Source organism: Nansenia antarctica (assembly GCF_963989245.1).
Source record: "Nansenia antarctica genome assembly, chromosome: 1".
In the NCBI taxonomy this organism is placed as follows: Eukaryota; Metazoa; Chordata; class Actinopteri; order Argentiniformes; family Microstomatidae; genus Nansenia; species Nansenia antarctica.
In genome coordinates this window covers 102,203,661-102,229,876 of record NC_137674.1, presented here as the reverse complement: position 1 = coordinate 102,229,876, position 26,216 = coordinate 102,203,661, and the positions used below count along the sequence as shown (strand labels likewise).

Sequence of the window (26,216 nt, the reverse complement as noted above, 5' to 3'; positions counted from 1 at the left end):
CTGTCTCAGACTGGCAGTCAGTAGCTATGAGCCAAACTACAAAGCACTTGTAGACAGTATCCAGTCACAACCATCACACTGACTTGAGTGAGTAACATGACTGTTTCGATGTGAAAAGTAATGCTGCATAAGATGACTGCACTTAGCACTGACTGAGACACAAGTACACATTACAGTTCTACTTTATAAAATGCTATACTTGTAAATATGTTTGTCAATGTTAATAATATGAGAAAGTACACATTAGTTTTACTTTTGTTTTGATGTGAAAAGTGATGCTGCATGAGATGACTGCACTTAGCACTGACTGAGAAAGTACACATTACAGTTCTACTTTATAAAATGCTAATTGTAAATATGTTTGTCAATGTTAATAAGTAAGAATAATAATTAAGTCAGTCAAGTGTCAAAATGTCAAGAATGTCAGCTAACGTTACTATGAACAAAATGATTTTATCATACATTCCTCCATTCCATCATTCCATGCCTTTATTTTTTTGTGTTGTAATGAAATGACATAATCAAACTTTGAATTGAATTTCAGTTATGTACAATTCTTAAAGCAAGACAGCTGCCTGATATGCTTGATACAGTCTTTTTTTGTTGTTGCATCAATTTTAATGTTGGACCAATGCATTGCATCTAATTAAAATACAGGCAAATAAACGTCATTAAGTTTAAAGTACTATCTTGGCTGTCTTTTTCTCTCAACGCTTCAATAGGTAGATCTTGCCTTCACCAAGGCCGAGGTCAGGGATCTTGGGCTTAAAAAGGTTGGTGACCACTGATCTAATCTATCTATCTCGTGTGAAGTGGGAACTAATATTTCCTAGGGAGGAACTGTCGTTCGGGATGTAGTTTCCGCCTGTGAGCCTTTTTTGATGCGCGTCTCACTATAGCCTGTGTTTTAGCCTGGTCGCGACCAGGCTAGTTATATCTGACTCAGAAGGAGCTCAACCAAGCAGCGAATTATTTGAGCCACATTGATGGCACCGAACACAAGCTAACATTATCGAGGCTTAAAACTTTATCGAGGCTTAGAACTTTATCGAGCTTTGTGGAATACCCCCCTGGTTAGATGAAGTTGACATAGATTAAATAAATAACTAACAAGCACACACAAACTGGCTTATCATATGTAACACAATGTGTGTGTGTGTGTGTGTGTGTGTGTGTGTGTGTGTGACTGTCTGGTCATGAGTGTCCAGCCTTGTGTCTGACTGTATGGCTGCTGTGTGTCTCTGTTGGTTAGGAGATGAGCCAGACTCAGATGGCTCTGGAGAAGACCAGCCTACAGAAGAGTCTGCTCCACTTTGAGAGCCAGCACGGCCGGCCGGTAAGACTGCGGTGTGGTGTGGTGTGTGTGTGTTTGTATCGTTGTGCCATTTAGCTGATGCTTCTATCCAAAGCAACGTACAGTATATGGTCAGTGGGAAACAAACCGACAACCTAAGCGCCATGGGTTAGGGTTAGAACACCTACGCCACAGAGGACACAGGACCAGAGATGTTATGTGTACATCTCTGTAGTGTCTGTTGGATGTGTACCATTTCAACCTGTGTCTACTTTAGCTGTACTGTTTCACTTCCTGTGTATGGACCCACTCCTAACAAGGTGATTTATTTTTCTGTGTTTTCAGAGCACCAGTCAAGCGCGGACTCTGATGAAGCCTCTGTATGATCGCTACCGTCTCGTCAAACAGCTCCTGTGTGTCACCTCCACTCCCCCTGTCATTGTGAGTCACACACACACACCAGGGTTTCCGTTAGAAAAAGATTTCGATTTACCAGACAAACGTGAGATATTCCGGTCATCATATTAAAATATAATATAGCTGTTTGTCGCGGTGTTTACTGTTGTGTAGCGGCCTATATATGCCATTTAATGTCTATTTCTCATCCGATACGATTAGATGCGAGCTATATAATATATAATAATATAACATGATTCGCATGCGCGCTATGCCATTATGTCCAGCGCTGAACGGGCGCCTCACTGGGAACTGAACAGACAGCATCGATCAATGAACGGACTCCACATTACGTTAACTGAAGTTTGTTAAATTGTTTGGGATTAATGTGAGTTTTCTATTTTCTCTTTCCAGTTTTACCCTTTTTTTTAATCAATAAAACAACGTCATTTCTATAACCAGGTCTCGCTGGTTGGGAAGGCATTTTGTTTAGCTGCCTGTCAAATCATACTTAATCGGACTCGGGAGTATGACAATGAGGAGAACATAACTGTTTATTGAGAAACAATTGATAGGCAGGCTGGGATACGTATATAAAGAAATACCACAATGTCTAGATGTATAACATTTTATTGAACAGTGCAAGCATGTAGGCTTCTGGCGTGACACGGCTAGCCTAATTTCCGTTCATATGCCTTTTATCAGATAAAATAAAATAGAATAAAACTCTTTTAAAATAAATAGGCTTTAAATTAACTTGCAATGCGTATAGGCTAATTTCCGTTCGATGTTACAGCCTAGGCCTATGCCTTTTCTCAGATAGATAGGGGATAGCCCTGTAAGCTCATACGGGTCTGTATGTCGTCCTGAAGACCGGCTGTTAGATCATATCGCTGAAGTTTGTCTCCATCTTAGTGTCAATGTTGTCCGTTTCGTTTGTTATCCTTGTTATTGTGCGATAAAGTTAAGGCGCTCCGCTTCGGGCCACCATTTTCAGCTGAGCACCAAACACACACACACTCATACACACACAACACTGCCCGAGAGAGAAGGACCCGCCCCCTTTAGTTAGCCTATAACAGCTGAAAATGGTGGCCCGAAGCCAATTTGAATACAAAATGTGAACTTTAGCGAATTGTATTCAAATTGTGCTTAGAGGGAATTATTTTCACCGGACATTATGTCCGGCGAGTTTTCAATTTGTCGGACTTCAACAAATTTTACCGGACAAAGACCGGTAATTACCGGTTAACGGAAACCCTGACACACACTCTGTGCAAGAGTCACTCCAATCTCAGCACTCAACATCATCATCTCAGTTATGTCAGTGGTGTCGTGTGTATCTACAGGTACAGGAAGAGGAGGGGTCTGATGAGGAGTGTGTGAAGTGTGAGTGATGTTGATTCTCACCCTGGTTCTGTTCTGTAGGTCAGAGCTGCTGGAGCAGCTGAGGGCCGAGAGGAGCCGACCCCGCTCCTCCCTGAGAGACTTCTTCACACAGACCGGCTGGTAACAACACTCTCCACACACACTTAACACTCGTTTTTTTTTCATTTTCCTTTTAATACATTTGATTTTTTTTTTTTTTTTTTCATAGTTCAATAGTTCCTTGTGAAAAATCAAGAAGAAAAAAACAAAAAAACATCCACAAAATATCGGTTCAACAGCGTGATGCACACTCACTTAACGTTAATACGACACACAGAAGTACTTGGGAGGGATCGAGAGAGAGACACATCTTTTGTACATAGCATTTGTTTTGTTTTGTTTTTTAAAAGTAAAATACAATGTTGTGATTACAATACTCACTGTACAAAGCTATCAGAGTAAGATAAGGCAACGCAGGGACTATACCAGTGACGGAAGCTGCAGCCTGTCTCAACGTGTTGTTATTGTTGTTGTCCTCTCCTTCTAAAGGACCGTCCAGGAAGAGGACCGAGGGCCCATGGCAGAGGAGTACAGCGAGTATAAGAACCTCAAAGCTAAACTGGAAGCCCTGCTGAGTAAACAGGACACTCCAAAGACCGGCTGAGCCGTCATCACAGTGGGACTTTTATTTTGAAAATAGCACTTTTTTTTTTCATAACTCACTTTTCAACCTTTTATTTTCAGAGCGATTTTGGTGTGTGTGTGTGTGTGTGTGTTTGAGATGCCAGTACAGCAGTTGGTGTTTGTGTTTAATGCCATGCTTTTAAATGTTGATGCACTTTAAATTACTTTGACTCTTTCCTGGGTGAAAGCACCAGTTTGTTTGGCAAAAGCAACATTCAGCACCTCAACACATCCCTGGTCATTCGTGACAAAATGAGTTATGAAATTGTTGTGAGTGAAACACTATTTAAGTTTCAGGAGGAAAAAAAAAAGAACAATATATTAACACAGTTGATGTTCAATACACTTCAATTTCTACGCTATTTTATGGCACTTTATCGTCACCATCGTCACTTGCTTTATTCTGGCCAAAGTACTGTGGGTTTAACAGTTACATGGTCTATGTTGAAATGCTGCGCTTTTCTCTCTGGCGAGGAGGCTACGTCAACCAAATGACACAAGCGGACAATCCTGTTTTTTTTTCTTCCTATATTGTGCTATGATATGTCATATAATTTAGTTAGTCATAGTTGATATGCTACAATTGTGGCAATTCAAGTTTTTACTTTACCTTGAAAAAAAGAGTAGTTAATGTTGGCATAGTGCAAGTTATTCCTGCTGTCAAATGTTTTACCCCCCCATTCAGTTGAAAAACATTTCCCCTACCCATAATGTAGGGGAAATTATGACATGATCAAAAGCCATTGGACATTGTGCACTTCAGGTTTATATATATTTTTTATACATCAGTAAAAAATAAATATTTTTTTCCACATTTACTTTGCTGCTAAACACAGTTTCTGGTTCCTTTTTAACTAGAATAAATGAAATGAAAAGGTAACACTGCAGAAAGGTAGCTATGGTCGAGGTACTGACATACCCAGTTGTCAAACTCATGCTGCACAGAACTGCATCATGCTCTTAAAAGGTGACCTAAGTAGGTCACGTGATATTCAAGTTCATATGCTATTAGAGACTGTAGTATTGTGTGTTAGTATCGCGTGTTAGTCAGTTCGTTTGTGTTATGTTTGGCATCAAGCTGATGCTGCAGCCTTAAGGTAATACCAGTCTCTGCCACTAGAGGGATGTATGGAGCAACTTAGATCTATCTGAACTGGAACTATAAGAAACACTTTCCAGCAGGGGAGGCTGGTGGGGGGGGGTAGAAATCGGAGGACGTGATCATTGTAATGCATGGAATGAGGAATGATATCAAACATACCTTTAATACCATATCTCATTCAGTTCCATGCATTACAATGAGCCCGTCCTACCTCCACAAGCCTCCCCTGCTTTCCAGGGGAGACAGAAAAACAGGAACACAAACATCTGTCTGTCTTCACAGGAGAGAACAACAGAAACAAACAGGTCAAAACAATAGGAGAGGAAATAAAAGAGAAGCAAAACGGTGTGTCCATGCAGGGCCAGTGTTTGGGGAGGACATTTTAAAGGGTTCAGTCAATTGGCCAGTGCTGGGTAGCAGGGCGGGAGGATGAACACAGGGTGGTTAGGGTCCCATACTTCAGCTGTTAGTTGTCTGTTGGGGTCCCTCTTTCATATTGTCTATCTTTTACGGAATAGGTTAGAATAGAGACCCACACTTTTGAGAAGGTTGGTCCAATGAGGATGAATGAAAAGGGGCTGTGTGTGTGTGTATGCGTGTGTGTGCGTATGTGTGTGTGTGTGTGTGTGTGTGCGTGTGCGTGTGTGCGTGTGTGTGTTGAGCCCCCCCGCCCCCCGCCCTAGCGACCCACGCTGATGTTGCAGGTCTTACAGCTGGGGTCCTTCTTGGCGTTGACGGTGGACAGACTGCTGATCTGATGGCCGGTGATCTCCGCCACGGCGCCCAGCGCCAGGTCCACAGACTCTGTGTAGATGACCTCCAGGATCACGTCCTGGGCGTGGCAGAACACCAGCGCCCCCTCCTGGTCCCGGGTGCAGGTCAGGAAGCGGTTGTCAGCGATGTTCAGCACCGGCAGCCTCTGCTTACAGAAGTCGTCCCCCGCGGAGCCCTGAGGAGCTAGCACCAGGATCACAAAATGGTAGGCCGTGTACATGCAGTAGAAGTCCCCGAAGTAGAGGTTGGTGGCGGGGTTGAACAAGGCCTCCGCCCCCACCTGGAAGCGCTGGCGGCCGTAGGGGGAGTCCTGGGGGGGCTTGCCCGTGTTGAACTCTGTGTTGCAGCTGAAGTAGACGCCCTCCAGTTTGCCGCTGATGGGTGAGCCGTGGCTCCCGCTGGCGTCCTTGACGGAGGGCAGCATGCGGTTCCCCTGGGCCTCCCTGCGGAGCAGAGAGAGAACACTGATGGGTGAGGGTTCACTACAGGCAGGAAGGCACAGAGTCCCTGTCAGAGTCCAGGGATGTGGGTAGGAAGTTGTCAGTGTTTCCTCTTTGCAGTGGTCTTCAGAAACACTGCCTTACTGAAACATGCTGTGTGAAAAGTCTTTAATCTATTAAATCTAGTGAACACTAACAGCTATCTAACAGCTATATATATTTATTTATTTTTAAAGTAATTTTTTCTGAGTGGGGCAGTCCCACTCATATTTTTCATTTTATTGACATATATAGTAGAGATTTAGACAGGAAGGATGGGTGAAAGAGAGAGGAGGGATGACATGCAGGATATGTCCCCGGCCGGAATCGTACCGGGGACCCTGCGGTTACATGGTCAACGCTTAACCCGCTACGCCTAACCTAAGCTCCCCTAACAGCTATATTTTAACAGTGTAAAAAACTGTCTCAGCGCCAACTTGGGGGCTGTTACTATATTATATTGCATTGTTGATTCATTGATTGTTGATCGAGGAGGAAGATCCCAAAGCATTTCACTACATCAACTGATGTACGTGACAAATCAAATTTTTTGTGTCTGAAAAGCAGTTGTGTCTGAAATATTAGTGCTATTCCCAAGGATATTTCCCAGAATTGTTCAGCACAAATAATGGGATTGACCTGCTCATTGTCGTGAACATGCCTCTACTACCGCTACTCCACCCACCTGAGCACAGATGAGACGGTGTTACAGTGCTGTTTTATTTTCACCCGTTACTGCTCACACACACCAGCTGAAGATAGACCCCTACGTGTCAACAGTCTGTTCTAATCTATTCAACTAGTCAACACATCGCTCCACAGTTCTCTCCTTGGCAAAGTTCCTTCACGTTAGACTAAACAGACACGCTAATTGTATTGAGAATCTTCTGTGTGCTTCTGTGATATAAATGTGTAGCCTAATTTCCTATTATACAGATCTCCTGCTCCCAAACTTCAATTATGAGTGAAATTACATAGCTACCACAGACTGTGATTATGACGGTTATTGTCCCTCTTGTCATGATAATAATTATGTTATTATCCAGATCCCACCCTGGTCACCAAAGCTGACACCTCACGTTGTTGGGTATGTTCTCCACAGCTGTCTCTATCTGTCTGGAGTCGAACCCTGTTTGAAACAGGGATGGCAAGACAGAAGCCATACACTCCCACCCACACCATCCTCCATCACAGGTGGCACACATTGGACTCACATTGGACTCATTGGAATGCATGTAATGGTATCAAACACGCGTTGTTCCATTCCATGCATTGCAATGAGCCCGTCCTCCGATATCTACATCCACAAGCCTCCCTTGTACTCCATAGTTTGTGTGTAGGAGACCATGAGAAGCACAAACCTATAAAGACGCAGAAAGAGAGAGTTCTCCTTATCCTCCCAGAGGGAACAACAACATCACTGTTAAAAAACACTTTGTAAACAACTAAAAATGCACCAGGCTCTCTCTCTCTCCCTCTACACGCACACACAAACAAATCAGTCTTTCAAGTCAAGCAACTCTGCCAGTAGTTTTTCTACAGACACCCCTGTCATCAGAATAGACCTCAACAGGCTTTGCTGACGCAAGCACAAAAGGTTTTATTGAATTTACTGAGGCAATTGCAGTGATTGCATTTATCTGAAATTGCCTGGAGAAATCATGTCAGGCTTTGGGCCATGCATGCAGCCGTTAGGGACTTGCAACAGCTGAAAGAACATGACAAGCTGCTCTTTTTTTAGGCGTAGGTGGTATGATGTTGTTTTTATGGATTTGTGGATGGATTTTTAACTGATCCTATCAACACAATACTTGTGCAACAACGCTCTTGTCGAGTTTAGATATTTTATTTTGTATACCGTATTTGCTTAAATGCATACCATCAGAGCCTCTACACTGGAGCTTGGAGGTACAGCAGGGAAATGGCACTTTCATAAATAACGAGGTCAGGGGAGGCTGGCGGAGGTAGAAATCGGAGGACAGGCTCATTGTAATGCATGGAACAGAATAATGCCATTCCTCTTTCTGTTCCATGCATGACATGTATTATTCATTTTGTTCCATGTCTACCTCCACCAGCCTCCCCTGAGGGAGGTGAAACAAAGGATCCTGGGAGGTGAGCAGAGCACCTCTTTAGATCCCTCTTCTCACATCACATTTAAGCACCATCAGCTTCATAGAGAAACACAGCAGGCATAGTCACATTCGTCACCTCATTACACTAGTGAAAGCACAGTGAGAGAGAGAGGTTAAAGGCCCACGCTAGCCAGTTTTGCCTTCTGGCTTTTCTTGAAGAGAATACACAAGTAATGGATGCAGCGAGTGGTGGCGATGTTATTCACGGAGCTATTTGAAGGAGGTTCGGAGAGTATTGAGGGTGTGTGATTCTGGGCGCTAACTTTCCCAACAGGCTAGCCAAGTCACACTTCGGAGCTCTGTAGCTGTATGAAATCATGTCACAGCACGTGGGAAATCCCCTTAGGAGGCGCTAAGAAAATAGAATGTACTTTGACCTAAACAGACATTTTCTGACTTGAATCACTGCAATAACATTGTGCAGCAACAGGATGTGCTATACACAAGGATGTGCTATTCCCCAGGAATGTTTAGGTAGCGCTTGAAGGCATTATGAAAATGGACTGTTTATTCATGCCAAAGATACAGCTGAAACGCAGTTGTTTTTTTAACTATCATTACTGAACATCTCTGAAACGTTGACATCGTGGCGGAGCCAAGTCGACAAGGTGGTGCAACGCCACTCTTGCATTCTTTTGGAGAGAACTGTATATATAACTATATATCAGCTAAATAAACATCAAAATGTGTTTTATGGTGTGTAGATACGTACCTGGCCATGTCAAAGTACTCGTTGTTCTGGTTCCTGTAGAACAGAGAGAAGCGCAGCATGCGGCCTGCGATGACCTCAGCCTTCTCCAGCAGCTGTGTGAGGTGCACCGTGGAGTAGTCTGAGGAGAGAGGGCCGTCAGACCCAGATGAAACACTACTGTACAACATCCAATGAGAAGCCAGAAAGGTCAATCTCAGTGTTTGAACTGGTGAAACCCGGATGTAACAACTATCAAGTGGACAATTAGACAAGACAGCTAATTGAACTATGTTATTGTTGTGTGTTCTGTTCACAGATTCCTTTTGATTAAACCATTCAACTCATTCAAAACTAGCCACTCATTCAGAGGAAACTTGTTTCCCACTCTTACCAGCACTGGGTAAGCACTACCTTGTCCCCTCCATCCCTCCATCCCTCCTCCCTCTCCGTCTCTCTACCCCCTCCTCCCCCCTCCATCCATCTCCCTCCCTCACCAGCGGTGCAGAACTCGATGATCTCGCTCCACTCTGACACGGCGTAGTCTCCGTCACTCTGTTTGGAGGCTGTCTGGACGGCCACGGTATACTCTGTACGCGGGCTCAGGAACCAATGGCCTCTCACCGTCATGGGCAGGGGCACCGCCTTCGCCACCAGCTTAGTGGGGACATCCTGGAGGAGGGAGGGAGGGAGAGAGAGAGAGAGAGGAGGGGAGGGAGGGAGCGTTTAAGATCCACAAATAGGGTTGCAAAATTCTCGATAACATCCAAAGTTTCCATAATGGGTTTCAATATGGAAACATTGGAAATTAACAGAACATTTCCCAAACTTACAGGAATTTGACAAGCCTATCCACAAACTAAATCATAAATATCCTACATGTCCATTATCACAAACAAGAGAAGTATGTGTGTATGTATGTATGTGTGTGTGTGTGTGTGTCTCTCTCTCTCTCTCTCTCTCTCTCTCTCTCTCTCTCTCTCTCTCTCTCTCTCTCTCTCTCTCTCTCTCTCTCTCTCTCTCTCTCTCTCTCTCTCTCTCTCTCTCTCTCTCTCTCTCTCTCTCTCTCTCTCTCTCTCTCTCTCTCTTTTCCCTCTCTCCTCATGGTATAGGTACTGCCTATCTCACCATGCCTCAGCAGGACATTGATAGGACACAGCATATGTTACGGTTCTCTTTTACTCCAATCCTTGCATTTCACTGCACTATTGAGGTCGCTCGTCCAAAGCATTTCATTGTACTGTTTTTACATCTGTATCCTGTGCAAATGATAAACACTTTGATTCCATTTGATGATTCGAATTGCAAGAGCTCCTGCCTAGCAACAGAAGCAGTCCATTAATCCACATAGTGACGTAATAAAACTAATTGCATGAGGTCCCCCCAATCACATGGAGAAGGAGAGGGGGAAACACTTTCTTCTGGTACGGCTGTTCTCTGAACGACACCGCAGGAAGTGACTAGGAGTGGGAGACTGATGAAACAGCTCTGTAAGATAACCAAGGCCCTTTATTAGATGAACTACTGAGAGAGCTGCCAGTTTTAACTGCTTGAGCAATTACTCTCTGCAGGTGCAATGTGTGTGTGTGTGTGTGTGTGTGTGTGTGTGTGTGTGTGTGTGTGTGTGTGTGTGTGTGTGTGTGATAGAATTGCTGCTTGGAGTTAGGACGTTGTAGAGGCACTTTATCGTTACAAGGATGCTTAGTGTCTGAATGTGTGAGTGCATTTCAAGAGCTTGGTATGCAAAGGGCGTAACCCGTTAGTCCAAAATGAGTTATACTGTAATATATATATATATATATATATATATATATATATATATATATCAATCGAAATCTGTGGGTGAGATATATCACGTGGTAAAGGAGCTAACAGAGATCCTTGACTGCAGTGAAGTAACAAAGACACATCACAATACAATCGTCAAGAGTCGGTTTTCTAACATTTGGAAAATGTCACTTTGTGGCCCTCTGGGCGCCAATCCCTAGATATGTTCTGTACATGGAAAGGTCATCTGGTGTTTATACGAGAGTTCTTGTTTGGAGTAGAAACGTTACTATGTGGGTCGTAGTCTCGTGTCCTGGTTCTCTGACCCTGTGCTACTCAGAGCCTGCTCAGACCCCTATGATGCTCTTGTTTCAAAACAAACCTGCCGTGGAAGTACTATCAGTCATTTCTCTCTGTCGGGTCAGCTATTGTGTGTATACAGCGCTCGCTTGTAAAATAGACCTTCATCTCAATGGGACTCCCTGCCAAAATAAAGGTTAAATAAAAAGCTAGAATCATTTCATATTTCGGACGAGGAAAACCACTTGGATAGTGGTTCCAAGGATTCTAAGGAAAGGATGATGATTAACACTTTGGCCTGTTATTTTCAGCCGGTGATAAAGGATGCAGGTCAAAATATATGTCCCGTAATAATCTTTCTGTGACCTATCCCTCTGAATAAGGCTACTGAAGTAGCTGCTCTTGTCTTGAGCGTTGCTCCACCAGTTTACCTTGTGTTTGAACTTGTTGGAGTTTTTGTTCTCTTTCTTGTTGAGGTCGATGAAGTAGTGAGTGATGCGCTCCTTGGCCCTGGGCTCCATGTCCCAGCAGATCTTAAAGGAGTCACATGTGATGTTGCTGATCTTGATGTTTTGAGGGATAGGGAGCTCCCCCATTTCCACAATGCCGCCGTCCTGGGACTTGTTTCCTGCGGGACAGATGGGGGACAAACGAGTTAGGAAATGTAATAACACTATATGTAATACCACTGTCACTATTGTAATACCACTATAATTCAGCCTGTGCAAAACAGATGCAAGTCCAAATATATTAGCATGTGTACTGGCGGTAACAGGTGAAAATACCACAGTGAGGAAACGCAATCTCAACCTGCGTTCACGTGGGTGGAGTAGCGGAAATAGAGGCGAGTTCATGACACTGAGCAGGTCTGCCATCAGGTGCGCTGAGAAATTCTGGCCTTGAAGACACTAATATTTCACACACACACACACACACACACACACACACCATAGCGCCACAGCCAACACCTGCATTTGCTCTGAGACTAGTTTTAACGCTGTTCAAATAGCCCTACTCTAGTCAATATTACAATGTGAAACAAATGTATCTCAGAGACTAGAGACTAAGCATCTCCAAGCAAAGAGTAGCCTACTGATGAAAGACATAGGACTACGGTAGTAATCAGAACTGATAAATAGTTCTATTTTTCTGAATTTAGGCATTTGTCATTAACCCTAAATTGTTTCCTTTTTGAAGAAAGCATGGTACTACTACACCACCCGTCCAACTGTGGCTTCATATCTTATTGATATTTAACCATATTGTACAACACACACACACACACACACAGCTGCCTCCGTGCTCCGTGGTGTGCTTACCAGGGGAGAGAAAGAGGGGAGAGCTGACTCTAATACCATATCAGTTGCCGTGGCAACACTCCAATCCCCTAAGCTTACAAGCACACTATACATACGGTATTAAATATTTCACATGCCGGCGGTGATTATCGTCACTCTGCCCAGCACAGATGGATCTCCGAATAATCAAGGGAAAAGGCCTCCGTTCCTCTTTCATGAGTTACATTCTACCTTCATCCTGCACAAAGCTGCCGTGTCAGGTGGGACTCCTGGGTCATTTCTTCTGGCTTCTTCAAACCATATTCGTCTCAAATCAACAGGTTATTCTCAGCACTCAGCGGGCGTAAAGGAGGCCTATGTAGGTGGCAAGGGTTTTAAATATGTGACCTAACGTTTCCTCAGTCAATTCACCCATAGCTTTGGTGCTTTGAAGATGCAGCCCAACACTAGCGTAGCATCGGGGGATTTAGGAGACGGGTCACGTGTGTTGGAAAAGGTTGCAAGAGGTTGCAAGTTCCAGACTCGGGCGGGGCAAGCCGAATCGCGGGGCTACTGTGATCTGGATACGCAAAAACACACACATACCAAAACATGCAGTGACTGAATGAGAGCTTTGTCGCTTTAGAACGTGTTGGCCAATGGACTCTAGTACATACTAAACCACCCACTTGGCATGTTAACAATGTGTTTTCTGTGCCGGTTCTAAATACGAGAACTAAACAAAGAATGTGGAATTCTGGAATGAGTAAGAGACACAGAACTCAATAAACAATAGGAAAAGCAGCGGACCATGGAACATCCATTTCAGACCATGGGCAGAGAGGCTGGGTGATAGCTAATTGAGTAATTCCACAAATTGGGTCAGCTTTTTCTCTCATACAACGCTCCAAAAGGAAACCTCTTCACTGTGTTGGCTTGGCTTGACCATTCACATTACTGACTATAAACAAAACTATTGTAGGCCTATTCTATTCGCCACTATCATTCATAGTGAGGTAGGTTGGACCAGTCATGATGAGAGAATTCAGTTCAGCTAGCCGTGCTTTTTAGCATCTTCTAAAGCCAAGCTAGGAGCAGTTGACACAGAATGACCCTGTAGACCCCACCCACTTTGTCCTGTAGACCCTCCCACTTTGTCCTGTAGACCCCACCCACTTTGTCCTGTAGACCCTCCCACTTTGTCCTGTAGACCCTCCCACTTTGTTTCGCTGATTATCACAAATGGTCATCTTGGTCTCCCTCACAGAGACGTCTCCTTTTCTTACTCACAACTAATCTGCTTACTGAGTTGATATAGGTCTATTGGTGAAACAATCTTCTGTCTGAGTGACTGACAAGTTTAACTACTAGCTTAGGACAGTGTTTCCCCTACCCCTGCCTGGATCTGTTTTGCCCTGCCTAAAATGTCTTGGCTTAGGTTACATAGAAGACAATAGCTGATGCTGATATGCATGCTGTGTACACGCAGTGTGTGTGCGTGGCGGAACTGCCGCTGCTCTCTTGTGGCTTCCATACTACTGCCAGGCCTATTTGAGTTTTTCCTTTGCCCGCGCGGTCCACAGAAAAAATAGGAGAGTTCTAATCTTTAGATGCAGCCAGCGTGAGATACACGCTTCACGCCCGCTGTATGGCTGCTCTAACCCGTTAACATGGGCAATGAAATGCACACGCGCTGCTGAGGTAGAGGTCGGGGCCGTAGGCTAATGGCCACCATTAACTTTCTTACAGCACTCGTGACGAGTCCTTCAGAAGGATCCAACCTCCCTGACTGAGCTGAAGAGCTTATCTGAGCAGTCTGGCTGCAGTGTCAGTCAGACTGGGAAAAGTCAGCATTAGCTGATGTCTGCAGCACCCACCAAAGAAGCACTAACTGACCTTTCAGCAATCCATTGAAAAACAGATAGTCTTTGTGTAACCTGTAATTCGCCTAGCTAGCTTGACTGGTACGGTACATATTAACACAGGCCCACTGGAGGTTACAATAATAGCTGAGAGTTAGCAGACCTACAGCACACTGCTATAGCTTATATAAATCAGTGATATGACACTATGATGCTTCAAAACAAAACAGGCGGGGGAGAATCTGAGAGATCACTGTGTTGTGTAGGAAATGAGGATCCTAGCCAAAAAAGAAACACACAAAGATATGTCCCCATGGGGATCCCCATACCAAACCCAGGAGCACAGCCTGAGCCCCAATGCAACAATGCTGACCCAGCTTCTCTGTATTTAGGCTACACTAATGCCCCCTAATGAACCTACCAATGGTGTCACTGACACTGGCACAGTAAGCCTCACTAATGCAGTTTACGTTCAGCCACACCAGTTTACGTTTCCTAACACCATAATTGCAGAGAATAAGATCTGTGATAGCCTACCTCAATTGAACTACACAATAGAAGAGTAGCCAGGGTGCGAAATAAGGGGGAGCTCGGGGAGCTATAGCTCCCCTAGTGGTGACATGAGCTCCCCTGGAAACATGGTTTGTGAAATTTTGGGGGAGCTCTAAAATATTCTAAATTGCGATGGATTTATTCCAAGTTGTGACGGATTTTACCTTGTGTAATATGATTTGTAGAGGCATACAATCTATTTTGATGTTGGTATTAGGTATATAAATGATATATAATAGTCTTTATAGCCTACATATAGGCCTTTATTGGCTACAACTATGCGACAGTAACTTGCAGCGGGGTGCACTGACGCTGAACCCCTCATAGTGATAAGTAGGTGGACAACGCGTGGTGCTGAAATAGCCGACATGCGGTGTGTGGTTTGAAAAAAGTAACGCCAGCTCAGTAAATAATTCAAACTTAATGTTTACTTATAGGCTATGTGAATGTGACTGCACCACACATGTGAACAGTAACAAAGCAAATGCAGTTTAATTTTATGAAAAACATTGACAACTAAATCGGTGCCCAAAAAAAAAAAGCTGAATCTGCTTAGCCTATGCTCCTGAAAAACATTTAATGACAGAGCAAACACGCTACATTACTAGGGATAATAATTACAATGAGCCATTCATTAAAAATAGAAAAAATAATATTAGGCTATTAAATCTCACTTAATGAGAAAACTGGCATCTCCCATCGGTCACTATTTGTTGGCTATCTGGTGATATGGACGTCTTTGAGTGTCTAGAAAAGCGCTATAAGTCTAATGTATTATTATTATTTATTATTATTATGGACGTCACTTTAATCTGGCAGTTCTCAAGGTTTTTATGCACCAATCGATTCCTCTAGCGCGTCTTTATCACATTCATTGACGAAAAGGACGACTCGCATGTATAGGTGGAAGGGAACATTCATTGTGAGCACGGAAAATGCGAGTCTCTCACAACGGCTTTGCATTGATGAAACCAGGTAGGATGAACGCATAGTTCGCTGTCCATTCCTCTTTAAATGCCCTGTTTTCACCGTCAACTTTCCTCTTTAGACCTTTGGAGAGTGACATGATGTTTCTCTTGCTAGCTAGCAGGTTAAATGTTTAGCCAACTTCACCCGGCACCAAACAACCAATCCAATAATAATGTGACCTTGTAAGTCTGGGAGGAGGGGGGAATCATTATCAGAATAAAACTATGTTAAATAATTATTAGAATAAGTTAGGCTGCGCTACATCGTCAGTCCACACATGTATTATTCAAAACTATGGAAAAGGGTGAAACTACGTTGTTGAGAATCACAACACAAACTCGCTAGTCAAGCCAAAATACAGCAGCGAAATGGATTGGACTGCTACCTAGTTAACTAGAACACTACTTTACATTGTTACCTAGTTAACTAGAACACTACTTTACATTGTTACCTAGTTAACTACAACACTACTTTACATTGTTAGCAGGCTCACAAAACAAGCCGTGTTAGTTGACTAGCGATGTGTCATTGATTTTCGACAACGCGGAAATGTATTCACATTTTTCGAAAGAAAAGTCAAAGCATTAGAACGTAGAACGGAAAATCGCATGCGCGTTTTGCGCACGGAAAGCCATCGGCCCCGATTTGGCCTGATTTTTTTTTCCCGTCAGGAGATTTTTTTGCTTTAATCCCTGGGCTCCCCCGCACACCGTGATTTAATTCGCACACTGAGAGTAGCCATATCCTAGGCTACATTTCTAATCTAATGTCCACTCAGATAGGCTGACATGAGAGTTTCAGAGCACCTTTACCATCAACCATTTCTATCTGATCGTGTTTTTTAATGTAGCCTATGTTTTAATACAATCTATCTGTGTACTTTGCACACAGTCTCATTCTCCACATTAAACACACCATGTGCTTCACCACCACCATTCTCCCCGACCCTCTTTTAGAGGTAGTTCATGTCTGGTGATGGGGGAGTAAAGGTCTGGCACTGACTCAGCTGCAGCACCCATCTCCTACCTAGGGGGCCCACCCGCTGTGCCCCAGGACCACGATGACGACAGTTTATTAGCGGATTTCTGCGAGAGCTGACAAGACGGTGCATGTGGGAAAACTAGGGTTAGGGTTAGGTGCTAGGGTGCTACGGTTAAGGTTAGGGTTGGGGTTAGGGATAGGATTAGGGTTAGGGTTAGACATGCCAGCATGTCGTGAGTTTAGAATGATAAGGTTCTATCTCCGTTTAGGGCAGTTCAGAGATATTGAGCATCAAAGTTTTTACATTCCATTATGTTCTGTGAGATGGAACCTTTGTATTTTATGAATTACTAACTCAAAAATGTCAACATTTAAAAAATAACACCACACAGGCATTAATAAACACCTAATGGATCAGATTATGTAAAAAACTAAATTTTGACCAAAAATGGAGATAGAACCTTATAATTCTAACGTCACGAGCTCTCGCAGAAATCCGCTAATAAACTGTCGGCATCGTGGTCCGTCGGCATATTGATGCGGCACCCTCCTACCTAGGTCTTCTGTGGGGCTGATGATGAGTCTGCTCGTAGCTCTGTTGTACCTGCCAGCCTGGCTGCCGAGTGCCGACATGACAAGTTTACACCACATCCCCCCAGAGCGTACGATGACTACACACACTGCTGTCACACACTGAATAACAACATTGGCCCTAAGCCCCCATTTCACCAACATATTTTGTTATAAACATGGCCATGGCCTAGAGATCAAGGACATTGGGGGAGCGAAGGTTGGCTAGCTTTACTCTCTGCTCGTGCTGTCAGACGCTTGCCTTAGCATGCCATAGTAGCTAGCTAGCTGGTTGGGTAATGATCTCAGTTGAGCCTGTGCTGAGGAAACACATACATCAGATAACACGTGTTGGTGGTAGCGCAAACCATAATGAAATAAGTCTAGATACATAATGACAGAGGGACGGACAAACAGATAGATAGATAGACCGACCGACAAACAGATCGAGTCTATCTGATAGACTAACCTCGCGGTCGTCGCCTTGCTGCAGGTTGTTAAGTTGTTAACCATCCGTTATTCAAACATCCGTCATTCAAACACCCGTTATTCAAACCATCCGTTATTCAAACATCCGTCATTCAAACACCCGTTATTCAAACATCCGTTATTCACCATCCGTCATTCAAACACCCGTTATTCAAACATCCGTTATTCACCATCCGTTATTCAAACCATCCGTTATTCAAACATCCGTCATTCAAACACCCGTTATTCCAAACACCCGCTAGCTATCTACCATGTGCAGACGACGTCAGCTAGGTTGAGATTCTGATGTCTCTCTTAAAAAGCGGTTTATTTTTTAATTTTTTTAACTAACCTGATAAAGCAGCAAGCTACTGCAGCCAATAAAACGATATATTATAATACATCTGTAATAAACATATTTTACTTCTCTCCTTTGTCATCAGTGCTGATTTGATCATCCCAGGCAAGTGAAGATGGTATTTTGTGGTTTACTTCAGGTCAGGTGCTATCAGAAAGAACCACGAAGTGAGACAGGCTAAAAGGGAAATTGAGGCACATAACAGACTTGACTGGAGGAGGAGAAATGATTCAGTAAGATCAAACGAGGCTCCAAAATGAACCTGGTTAGATCAGACATGACACCTCCAGGTGTGGATCGACCTGCAGTGAGAGGTGGACCAGGCACTAGGCAAACTCCGGGACCTCATGGACCAACTGAAAGAGGAACTTTCCTAGCTATCTAGCTTAGAACCCTTCTGAACTTGTCATGCGTGGGCTGATGGGAGGCACAAATGCTGCTAGATCAATTGATTAGCCTGACAGAAATCATCTCCTGGCTTATGACTTTGTATTTTGATCACAGCCTACCTTCAGTCGACCTTTAATTTCATTCAATGATAATGGGTTTTGTAACAGTGCTTAACAGCATTTGTGTTATCAAATGTTACCAAGCCAGCAAACACAATCCAAGATCAAACCCAGTCTGTCAGCCTTGGATATCAGCTCTAGCCAGGGAACTGAAACTGACTGGCAGGTGAGCATAATGAGGGTCAGCATTGGGAAGACAATTGCAACTTCAGAGTCGCTCATGCAAAGCGCTATCACTCATCAAACAACTAATAGAAAGGATACTGTAGGTATAGCCAACATTCAAAAGAGAACATGCTCTTTTGTTACACAATGATACATTGTTGGCATAACTGAGATAGCATACAACATTCTGAAACAACATTTCTGAGGACTAGAAGATGTGTTCAGTCATAACTACATATCTCAAGGCCAGCTGTCTGGAGTGTGGAGAAACTGCTCATGGTTATGGATGTCAGCAGCAGATGGCAAGATTACTCACACTCACAGGTGCTGGGTGTTTATTGCAATTCCATCTTCTGAGATGGAACAGTTTGCAGTTTGATACACCAGGGCGCAATAAAAATCTAATCCGCAGTGCAGTACATGACCACATGGTAAATGGACTGAACTTATATAGCGCCTTATTCCAAAGCACTTTACAATAGCCTTTCATTCACACGCGCACACACCAATGGCGGCAAACTACCATGCAAGGCGCCAGCCCGCTCATTGGGAGCAATTTGGGGTTCAGTGTCTTGCCCAAGGACACCTCAACAAGCAGTCAGCTGGAGATCGAACCGCCGACCTTGAGATGCATTAGAAGCTGGCTCTACTTCCTGAGCCACAGCCGCCCCATAATTGTGTGTTACCCTTTATGTTGAGCAAAAACCTATTGATTAGGGAAAGCAATATCAACAGGATCAATATATACTTAGTTAACAGACAGAACTCCACAGTGTTTCTCTCTGAATAGCCTACGTCTGCCGTACTTGACCTGTGACTTGTGGGTGACTTGAAGTGGTGTTAGTAGAGGCCTTCTCTTACGCTCCTCAAACTCATACCATGTTCAGGCTAACACATTGAACAACACAATAGACACATTCAGGGCAGGTTTTTGAAAAAATCTTTCCCATCCCATGTTGAGAACAAAAGACGGTACCATTGCAACAACATCCTACAAGCTAGGTGGTGGAGGTAGAAAGCAGAGGACAGGCTCATTGTAATGCATATAATGGAATAAGGATTTCTCATTCCGTTCCATGCATTAGGCTACAATGAGTCCGTCCTTCGATTTACACACTTCCAGAGATACACAAAGCTCTGGTCATACAGCTACAGTACAATAACTGTGTTGTGTATTACTCTCATGAAAATTAGTTAAAGAAATAATAACTCACAGTCAGAGAGAGAGAACAATGACTATGAATGCTCAGAGTGAAGAGCTGTGACAGGCAAGAGCAAGGTTCTGTGGATAAACCCATCATCTGTTCTGGCAAATTAATTCAATCCCCGGTAAGGTAATAAAGAGTGCAAATGTTTTACTTGTCCCCAAAAAATTAAGTGGTGAGTCATTTGTGTCTCATTTGCATTTGGTGGAAAGTATCTCCTTTATAATGCTGAATATCCATAGATAGATTGGCATTTATCCTCCACTCTTCAATTAAGTATCTGGTATGGATGGGGTGGAGCAGTGCATGGATGTCCTTGCCAGGCACACTCATGAAAATATCACTCACAAAATATGGTCAACAGGCACCATGCCCGCTGATTCAGCCAACAACAAAAGCAGCTAACCAGGAAGGGAAGCAAATCCCGTATTATTGTTAATATAATTTGCATACACCACTGTTGTCAGGGTAGGCTGGTGGAGGTAGACATTGTAATGATGGACTGGAATGAGGAATGGTATCAAACAGGGCTCATTGTAACGCATGGAATGGAATAGGGAATGGTATCAAACACACATACCATTGATACCATTCCTTATTCCATTCCATTACTTTGAGCCCGTCCTCTGGTTTCGACCTCCAACAGCCTCCCCTGACCAGTGTCCTCAATTGCTTTGGCTAAGAATGTGATTTACCCATAATCTCTCTATTTCCTTATAAAGTACCTGCAAACTGGTGAAGAAGGCCAACTCTGTGGTGGGGACCGGGCTGGACAGTCTAGAGGTGGTGGCAGAACAGAGGATGGGGAAAAAACTGGCGGCCATGCTGGCCAATCCCTCCCACCCGATGTACTGCGAGCTGGCGGGGATGAGGAGCAAGTTCAGCCACAGATTTGTTCTCCCCCGTCAAAGTACAAAAAGATTGGGACAGTCCTTTGTTCCAGCTGCACTCCGACTCTACAACCAGGCCCTGCAGGATGGGGGAGACCTGGAGCTGGAACTTTTGGAACTTTTTACTTATTGAGCCTGCACTGTTTTATGTATTTTATTGAATGTTTTCTGTTTTCTGTATTGAATGTTTTCTGCCCTAACTGAGCTGTTTGACAACAAAATTTCCCCATTGGGGACAATAAAGGTTTTCAATCAATCAATCAAAGACTTCTCAACTCCGCTGTTGCTTTACAATGGTTTGAAGGTGATTAAAGTATTTTGTTTTAATGTTGGGGCAATTTATACTGAAAAGAAATGCCACAGAGCTGAATCTTAGGTTTGGTAATTGCTGCATTCTCTGCCAGGGCTATACTGCTAAGGGCTATGGTAGTGGTGCTGTTCTGCTGCAAGACAGTGTTGGCAGATGATAAGCTCACTCTCTCACTCTCTCACTCTCTCACTCTCTCTCTCTCTCTCTCTCTTTCACACACACAGTCTGTGTCTGTCAGTGATGGTGTCACAGCTGGAATGGGTGGGATGAAGGTTAAGGGGTCTTTCAGAGCACAGATACAGTACTTGGTTGTATTAATGACCCTCACAAATGAATTGGTGTCTTCAGGACAAAGATCTAGTAGTTGCCATTCAGGGAAACATGAGTGCTTGACTATCTTATACCAGAAAACGGAAAGTAAGGAGCAAGGACTCATTCCTGTACTGTAAATGGGTTCACACTCAATTTATGTAATATTTAATATATAGAGAGAATGCACTGGAAGAAAACAAAAGACTGTCGCCCCCAAACCAACCACACTCACACTACCAGAATAATATTATATGACTACTTGCACACTACCTGAGTACTTGAACACTACCTGAGTACTTTTTGCATTTTGCACATTTTGCACACTAAAACATTCACTCCACCACTTTGTTCACACACCTCAAGGTTTGTAGCTACAGATATGCAGTTATGTACTGTACAGCACTGAGATGGTGAGATTGTTTGCTAGGCTGGCATGGGAATCCATTCCTCACATAAATATGTATAATATGGTACTAACTGTAGATATATTTAGACAGGATTACTGCACTTGTTGACGGTTCATAAAAGGGCAGCTACGTCAACCTGCCCAGCGGCGTGACAGGGAAACACAACCACACCAGAGAACAATCAAAGTGGCACCAACTTATCAAAATAACTAGCTGCCAGCTAGTCTGTCAAAACAATCATATGATGTTGAGGAAGAACATTGAATGATTTTTAAACAATGAGAAAAGGTTAGGGTTAGGGTTAGGGTTAGGGTAATCAGAAGAATCCAGCTGTACACAAGGGGAGGACAGACATAATTGTAATAGATGGAGTGGAATATGGAATAGTATCAATGTGTGTTTGATACCATTCCTCATTCTGTCTCATGCATTACAGTGTCCTCTGATTTCTACCTCCACCAGCCTCCCTTGCCAGTGTGAAGATGATTTATTCAGACAGCATCATTAAGACGTTTCCATTGACAGTTTAGTACTGGTGTATGGTGGGCATTGATGGACATCAAAATGACCATTAGTGCCACTTAATGACCATTAGTGCCACTGCATCAGAGTATTCTACATACAAATGGTTCTCAAGCCAATCACACACAGATGATAACACACGACACGCATCAATGCCAGTGAAGATATCACCCTGTCTTTGGAGACAAGATGCAACTTAACACAAAATCTGAAGTAGCCTACAAAGCAGAGCTCTCACAAACATCAACATCCAAGTTCATTAAAATAATTATTATTGCTTTTAAATCAGGCCAGAGTCGTAAGCAAATATAAACTAGGCTTGGTTCCCCACCACATTACATGATGGCCAGTAGACCCCGCAGATGAAGAGGGAAACATGAACCAGTTGTAGCCTATAATGGTGGCCCTGTGATGAGCTGCACTGCTTGTGTGGCCAAATGAAGACCACAATTGACTACACTGGGCTCAGTGTACAACAACCCTATGTACAAGTCAAAAGAGGCATTGTCAAGCCAATTCAAGATGTGCAAGTTCACTGTGTCTCTCTCTAAAATATATATATATATTTAAATATATTATATATATATATATATATATATATATATATATATATATATATAAATCTTGCGGTTAGAGTGTCCGCCCTGAGATTGGGAGGTCATGAGTTCGATCCCCGGCCGAGTCATACCAAAGACTATAAAAATGGTACCCGATGCCTCCCTGCTTGGCACTCAGCATTAAGGGTTGGATTGGGGGTAAGACCCTATGACATACTAGCGTCATGTTCAGGGGGTGTACTGTCAAAGACCCAGGAAATCATCGTGGACTTCAGGAGGAAAAAATCTGAGGTCCAGCCCCTGCTCATCGACGGAGAGAGCGTGGAGAGAGTCTCAACCCTCCGATTCCTGGGGGTGCACATACAGGATGACCTGTCCTGGAAGAACAACACAGCAGCCATCATCAAGAAGGCACAACAGCGGCTCTTCTTCCTGAGAGTCCTCAGGAAGGACCACAACAAGCAGGAGATACTGGTGGCCTTCTACCGCTGCGCAGTGGAGAGCATCCTCACCTACTGCATCTGCAACTGGTTCTCCAGCTGCACAGCCACAGAGAGAAATGCGCTACAGAGAGTCGTGAGAACAGCCCAGAAGATCACCGGCGCCCCCCTCCCCTCTCTGGAAGAGCTGTACAACACACGCTGCCTCAGGAAGGCCTCCAAGATCTCCAGAGACCCATCCCACCCTGGGTACGAACACTTTGCCCGGCTGCCCTCGAACAGGCGGTACAGGACCATGGCCGCAAGGACAAACAGACTGAAGCTCAGCTTCTACCCCAGGGCCATCCAGGCCCTGAACACAGCAAAGACCTAGGTTCTGGGCCCTGGACAGTCTGGACGGATTGATGGCAGCTGCTGGATTGAAAAACCGGGTGTAGTGCTGAGGCACAAATGTGTACATTTCAAGCCTGCAAACTGCGACACTTTAAATGAATGTGCAATAACACTATGTGCAATATGACAACCCTAGGGTACATAAGGTTGCAAAGAAATAAGAAATGTTAGAATAGGTATAGCATAGCATAGAGTACAGCACAGTGTTTTATCTGTACAGTATAGTATAGTGGATAGTGTACATAGCCTTTATTTATGTAAACCAGCTCCTTTCCCTTCTTGTTTTTTTAGTATTTTTTTTCTTTCCTAGCACCAGGGGAGCCACCCCTCCCAAATTTCGTTGTTTGGTACCTGTACTATAGCAATGACAATAAAGACCATTCATTCATTCATTCATTCATTCATTGTACATCAAGCCGCCTCACGCTATGGGAAACAGGAGCTAGGCTCCTTCCTAAGGGGTGTTAGGCTCGAGAACCATCGGTTCTCAAGGCTACTTACATGTTTCTATTCTAGGTTGGTCTATTAATGATGTTGATGTGCATTGAATCTAGCTAGCGGGTTGAGAACAGACCTTGCTTCCTTTCACGCTGCTGTCAACGTATCTGTATAATTACAGTGAATTGGGGGGATGCTCCATGTGTGACTGTGCACGCCTTTCTATGGGTGCAGCCATCTTTGAGACCGGTCTCTCCTACTGACGATGACTTGCATGTTTTTCATTTAAATCATCCTGAGTGGGCCTTTGTGTCGATAGAAAAAAATAGGCTGATCTAATATTGCAGAACTAACGACAGCTGGCTTTCAGGCCTAATCAAGTCTAATGCAATGATGTGGTAAATGTTTAATCTAGAAAACATATTAGGCCATTCGTTTTATCCAAAATATAAAATATTAGGCTTAATGAGAAGCAAATATGTGCTGACAAACTTCAAACAACAGGCCCTATGTCATTTTCTTATAGCCCAAGTAGATTATATAGGTCTAGGCTTATATCATGCTTTAGTTTAACCATGACACCTAATGCTCGATACCAATTTTCAGTAAAGCATAGCTGAATCAGCAATTGTTGCTCTTCTTAATATGTGCCTGTTGAATAATTGACGCGGCGACCAGCCTATTCTAAATGCTGCTGAACCCTGAGAAAGCGCTGGCGTGGACGTTATAGGCTACAGCATACTCTTTAAATAACTTTACTTCGGAAAATATACACAATGAGCAACCACATATTGTAATTTCGGTGTCTAGCCGTTAGTTGTTTAGGCCCACCATGTGTGAATAGCAATGTCTCATTAGACTATTGGATCCCAAAAAGCGTTCGACCGGCGCCTACCGGCTTCGGTCCGTGTCCATGGTGCTGAAACAGTGAAACCCCACCGTTGCGCGTAACACCGCTTCACCTGCGTCTTCTAACGTGGCGTATACAATTTGAAAGAGAGAACAATGTATTTCAATGACAAAACGTTGAATGCATATAAAGATTCCTTTAGCTCTATTGAAGAAAAAAATATGTGCACTGACGCCCTTAGCTATTCCACGCACGCAGTAGCCGATGTCCAAACCAGTTGAACTGTAACCTTGCCATCAAGATAGGCAATACACGATAACCACGAGCTCAATACCATATTTTTTAAAAAATCATTCAAATGAGCTACTGGTATCAGAGAGACAGACAATAGCCTGCTTGCACTAATCAATTAATTTTCTACCAATCCAACGCACAGCCTCTTTCTTACCCTCTCGCTCGCATAACTGCAAGGTGTCCAGGCTGAGGTCCTTGATCATGCCTTCGCATGGACTCATCGGGCTGCCGGTGATGCTGTGCGCCAAGCTTGGAACCTCCATTTCCGCAACAGAGCCTTGATTCCGTTCCCCGGTTGTCGGTGTAGAATTTCGCTCGTTTTTTTGGTGCCGCAGGACTTGTCGCTTTTCACATGCGATCCTGAAATGGAGAGACAGAGTGACCGCTTCCCAGCCCCTTCGCTCTCTCTCACAGTCCCTCTCTGGGGTGGTGCGGCTGAAGGCGCGTCAGCGAATCGTCACGCGCGCGGGCATAGCACACCGCCGATGTGACACTGCAACGTGAGATGCATGCATACTATGAGGACGACGTGCCAAGTCCTTTGAGTCCATAGGATATACGTATATTAAATATTTTCCTATTAGGTCCTACACCCGCGCTCTGTCCCGTGAAAGGCGACCCACAAGTGTTTATTCCGCCGCGGGACAGTGGATCACGAATAGCCCTATCGGATTAGCGGCGAGTGAACAGCACATTCAATGGCTTCTTATGTAACCAGATTATACCCGCACCCGGTCTTTCCTCCTACACTTTAAATTCCAATTTAAACCTCCACAGACTATTTCACGCTTCCGTTTCAGCCAACGTCACCCAAATAAGGGGTCCATAGTCTACATGTGCATGGAGCTCTGACCATGTGCTGGGTTCTAGCAGGAGCGCAGGTGCCAGTGGGCGCATAAA

The 26,216-nt window shown here is 43.9% G+C and overlaps 2 protein-coding genes across 5 annotated transcripts; one reads left to right on the top strand and one right to left on the bottom strand.

Moving 5' to 3' along the window:
• The first annotated feature begins 1,256 nt into the window (after positions 1 to 1,256).
• On the top strand, positions 1,257 to 5,105 carry LOC308175934 (protein FAM13A-like). The gene is made up of 4 exons (XM_080550511.1): positions 1,257 to 1,336; positions 1,640 to 1,735; positions 3,119 to 3,199; positions 3,608 to 5,105. Exons 1-4 carry the CDS (start codon positions 1,271 to 1,273, stop codon positions 3,659 to 3,661), a joined length of 297 nt encoding a protein of 98 aa, XP_080406637.1. The 5' UTR covers positions 1,257 to 1,270; the 3' UTR covers positions 3,662 to 5,105.
• A 418-nt stretch (positions 5,106 to 5,523) lies between these two features.
• LOC308158448 (phytanoyl-CoA hydroxylase-interacting protein-like) lies at positions 5,524 to 25,579 on the bottom strand (the record flags this gene model as incomplete). 4 transcript variants are annotated; one of them, XM_080532039.1, is made up of 5 exons in its annotated part: positions 5,524 to 6,061; positions 8,945 to 9,062; positions 9,418 to 9,592; positions 11,419 to 11,601; positions 25,457 to 25,579. In XM_080532039.1, 5 exons carry the CDS (start codon positions 25,577 to 25,579, stop codon positions 5,524 to 5,526), a joined length of 1,137 nt encoding a protein of 378 aa, XP_080388165.1. The 4 variants fall into 4 exon arrangements, with proteins under 4 accessions (XP_080388165.1, XP_080388166.1, XP_080388164.1 ...); XM_080532040.1 differs by having other exon boundaries at positions 25,460 to 25,579; XM_080532038.1 differs by having other exon boundaries at positions 11,419 to 11,615; positions 25,471 to 25,579.
• Positions 25,580 to 26,216: the final 637 nt, after the last annotated feature.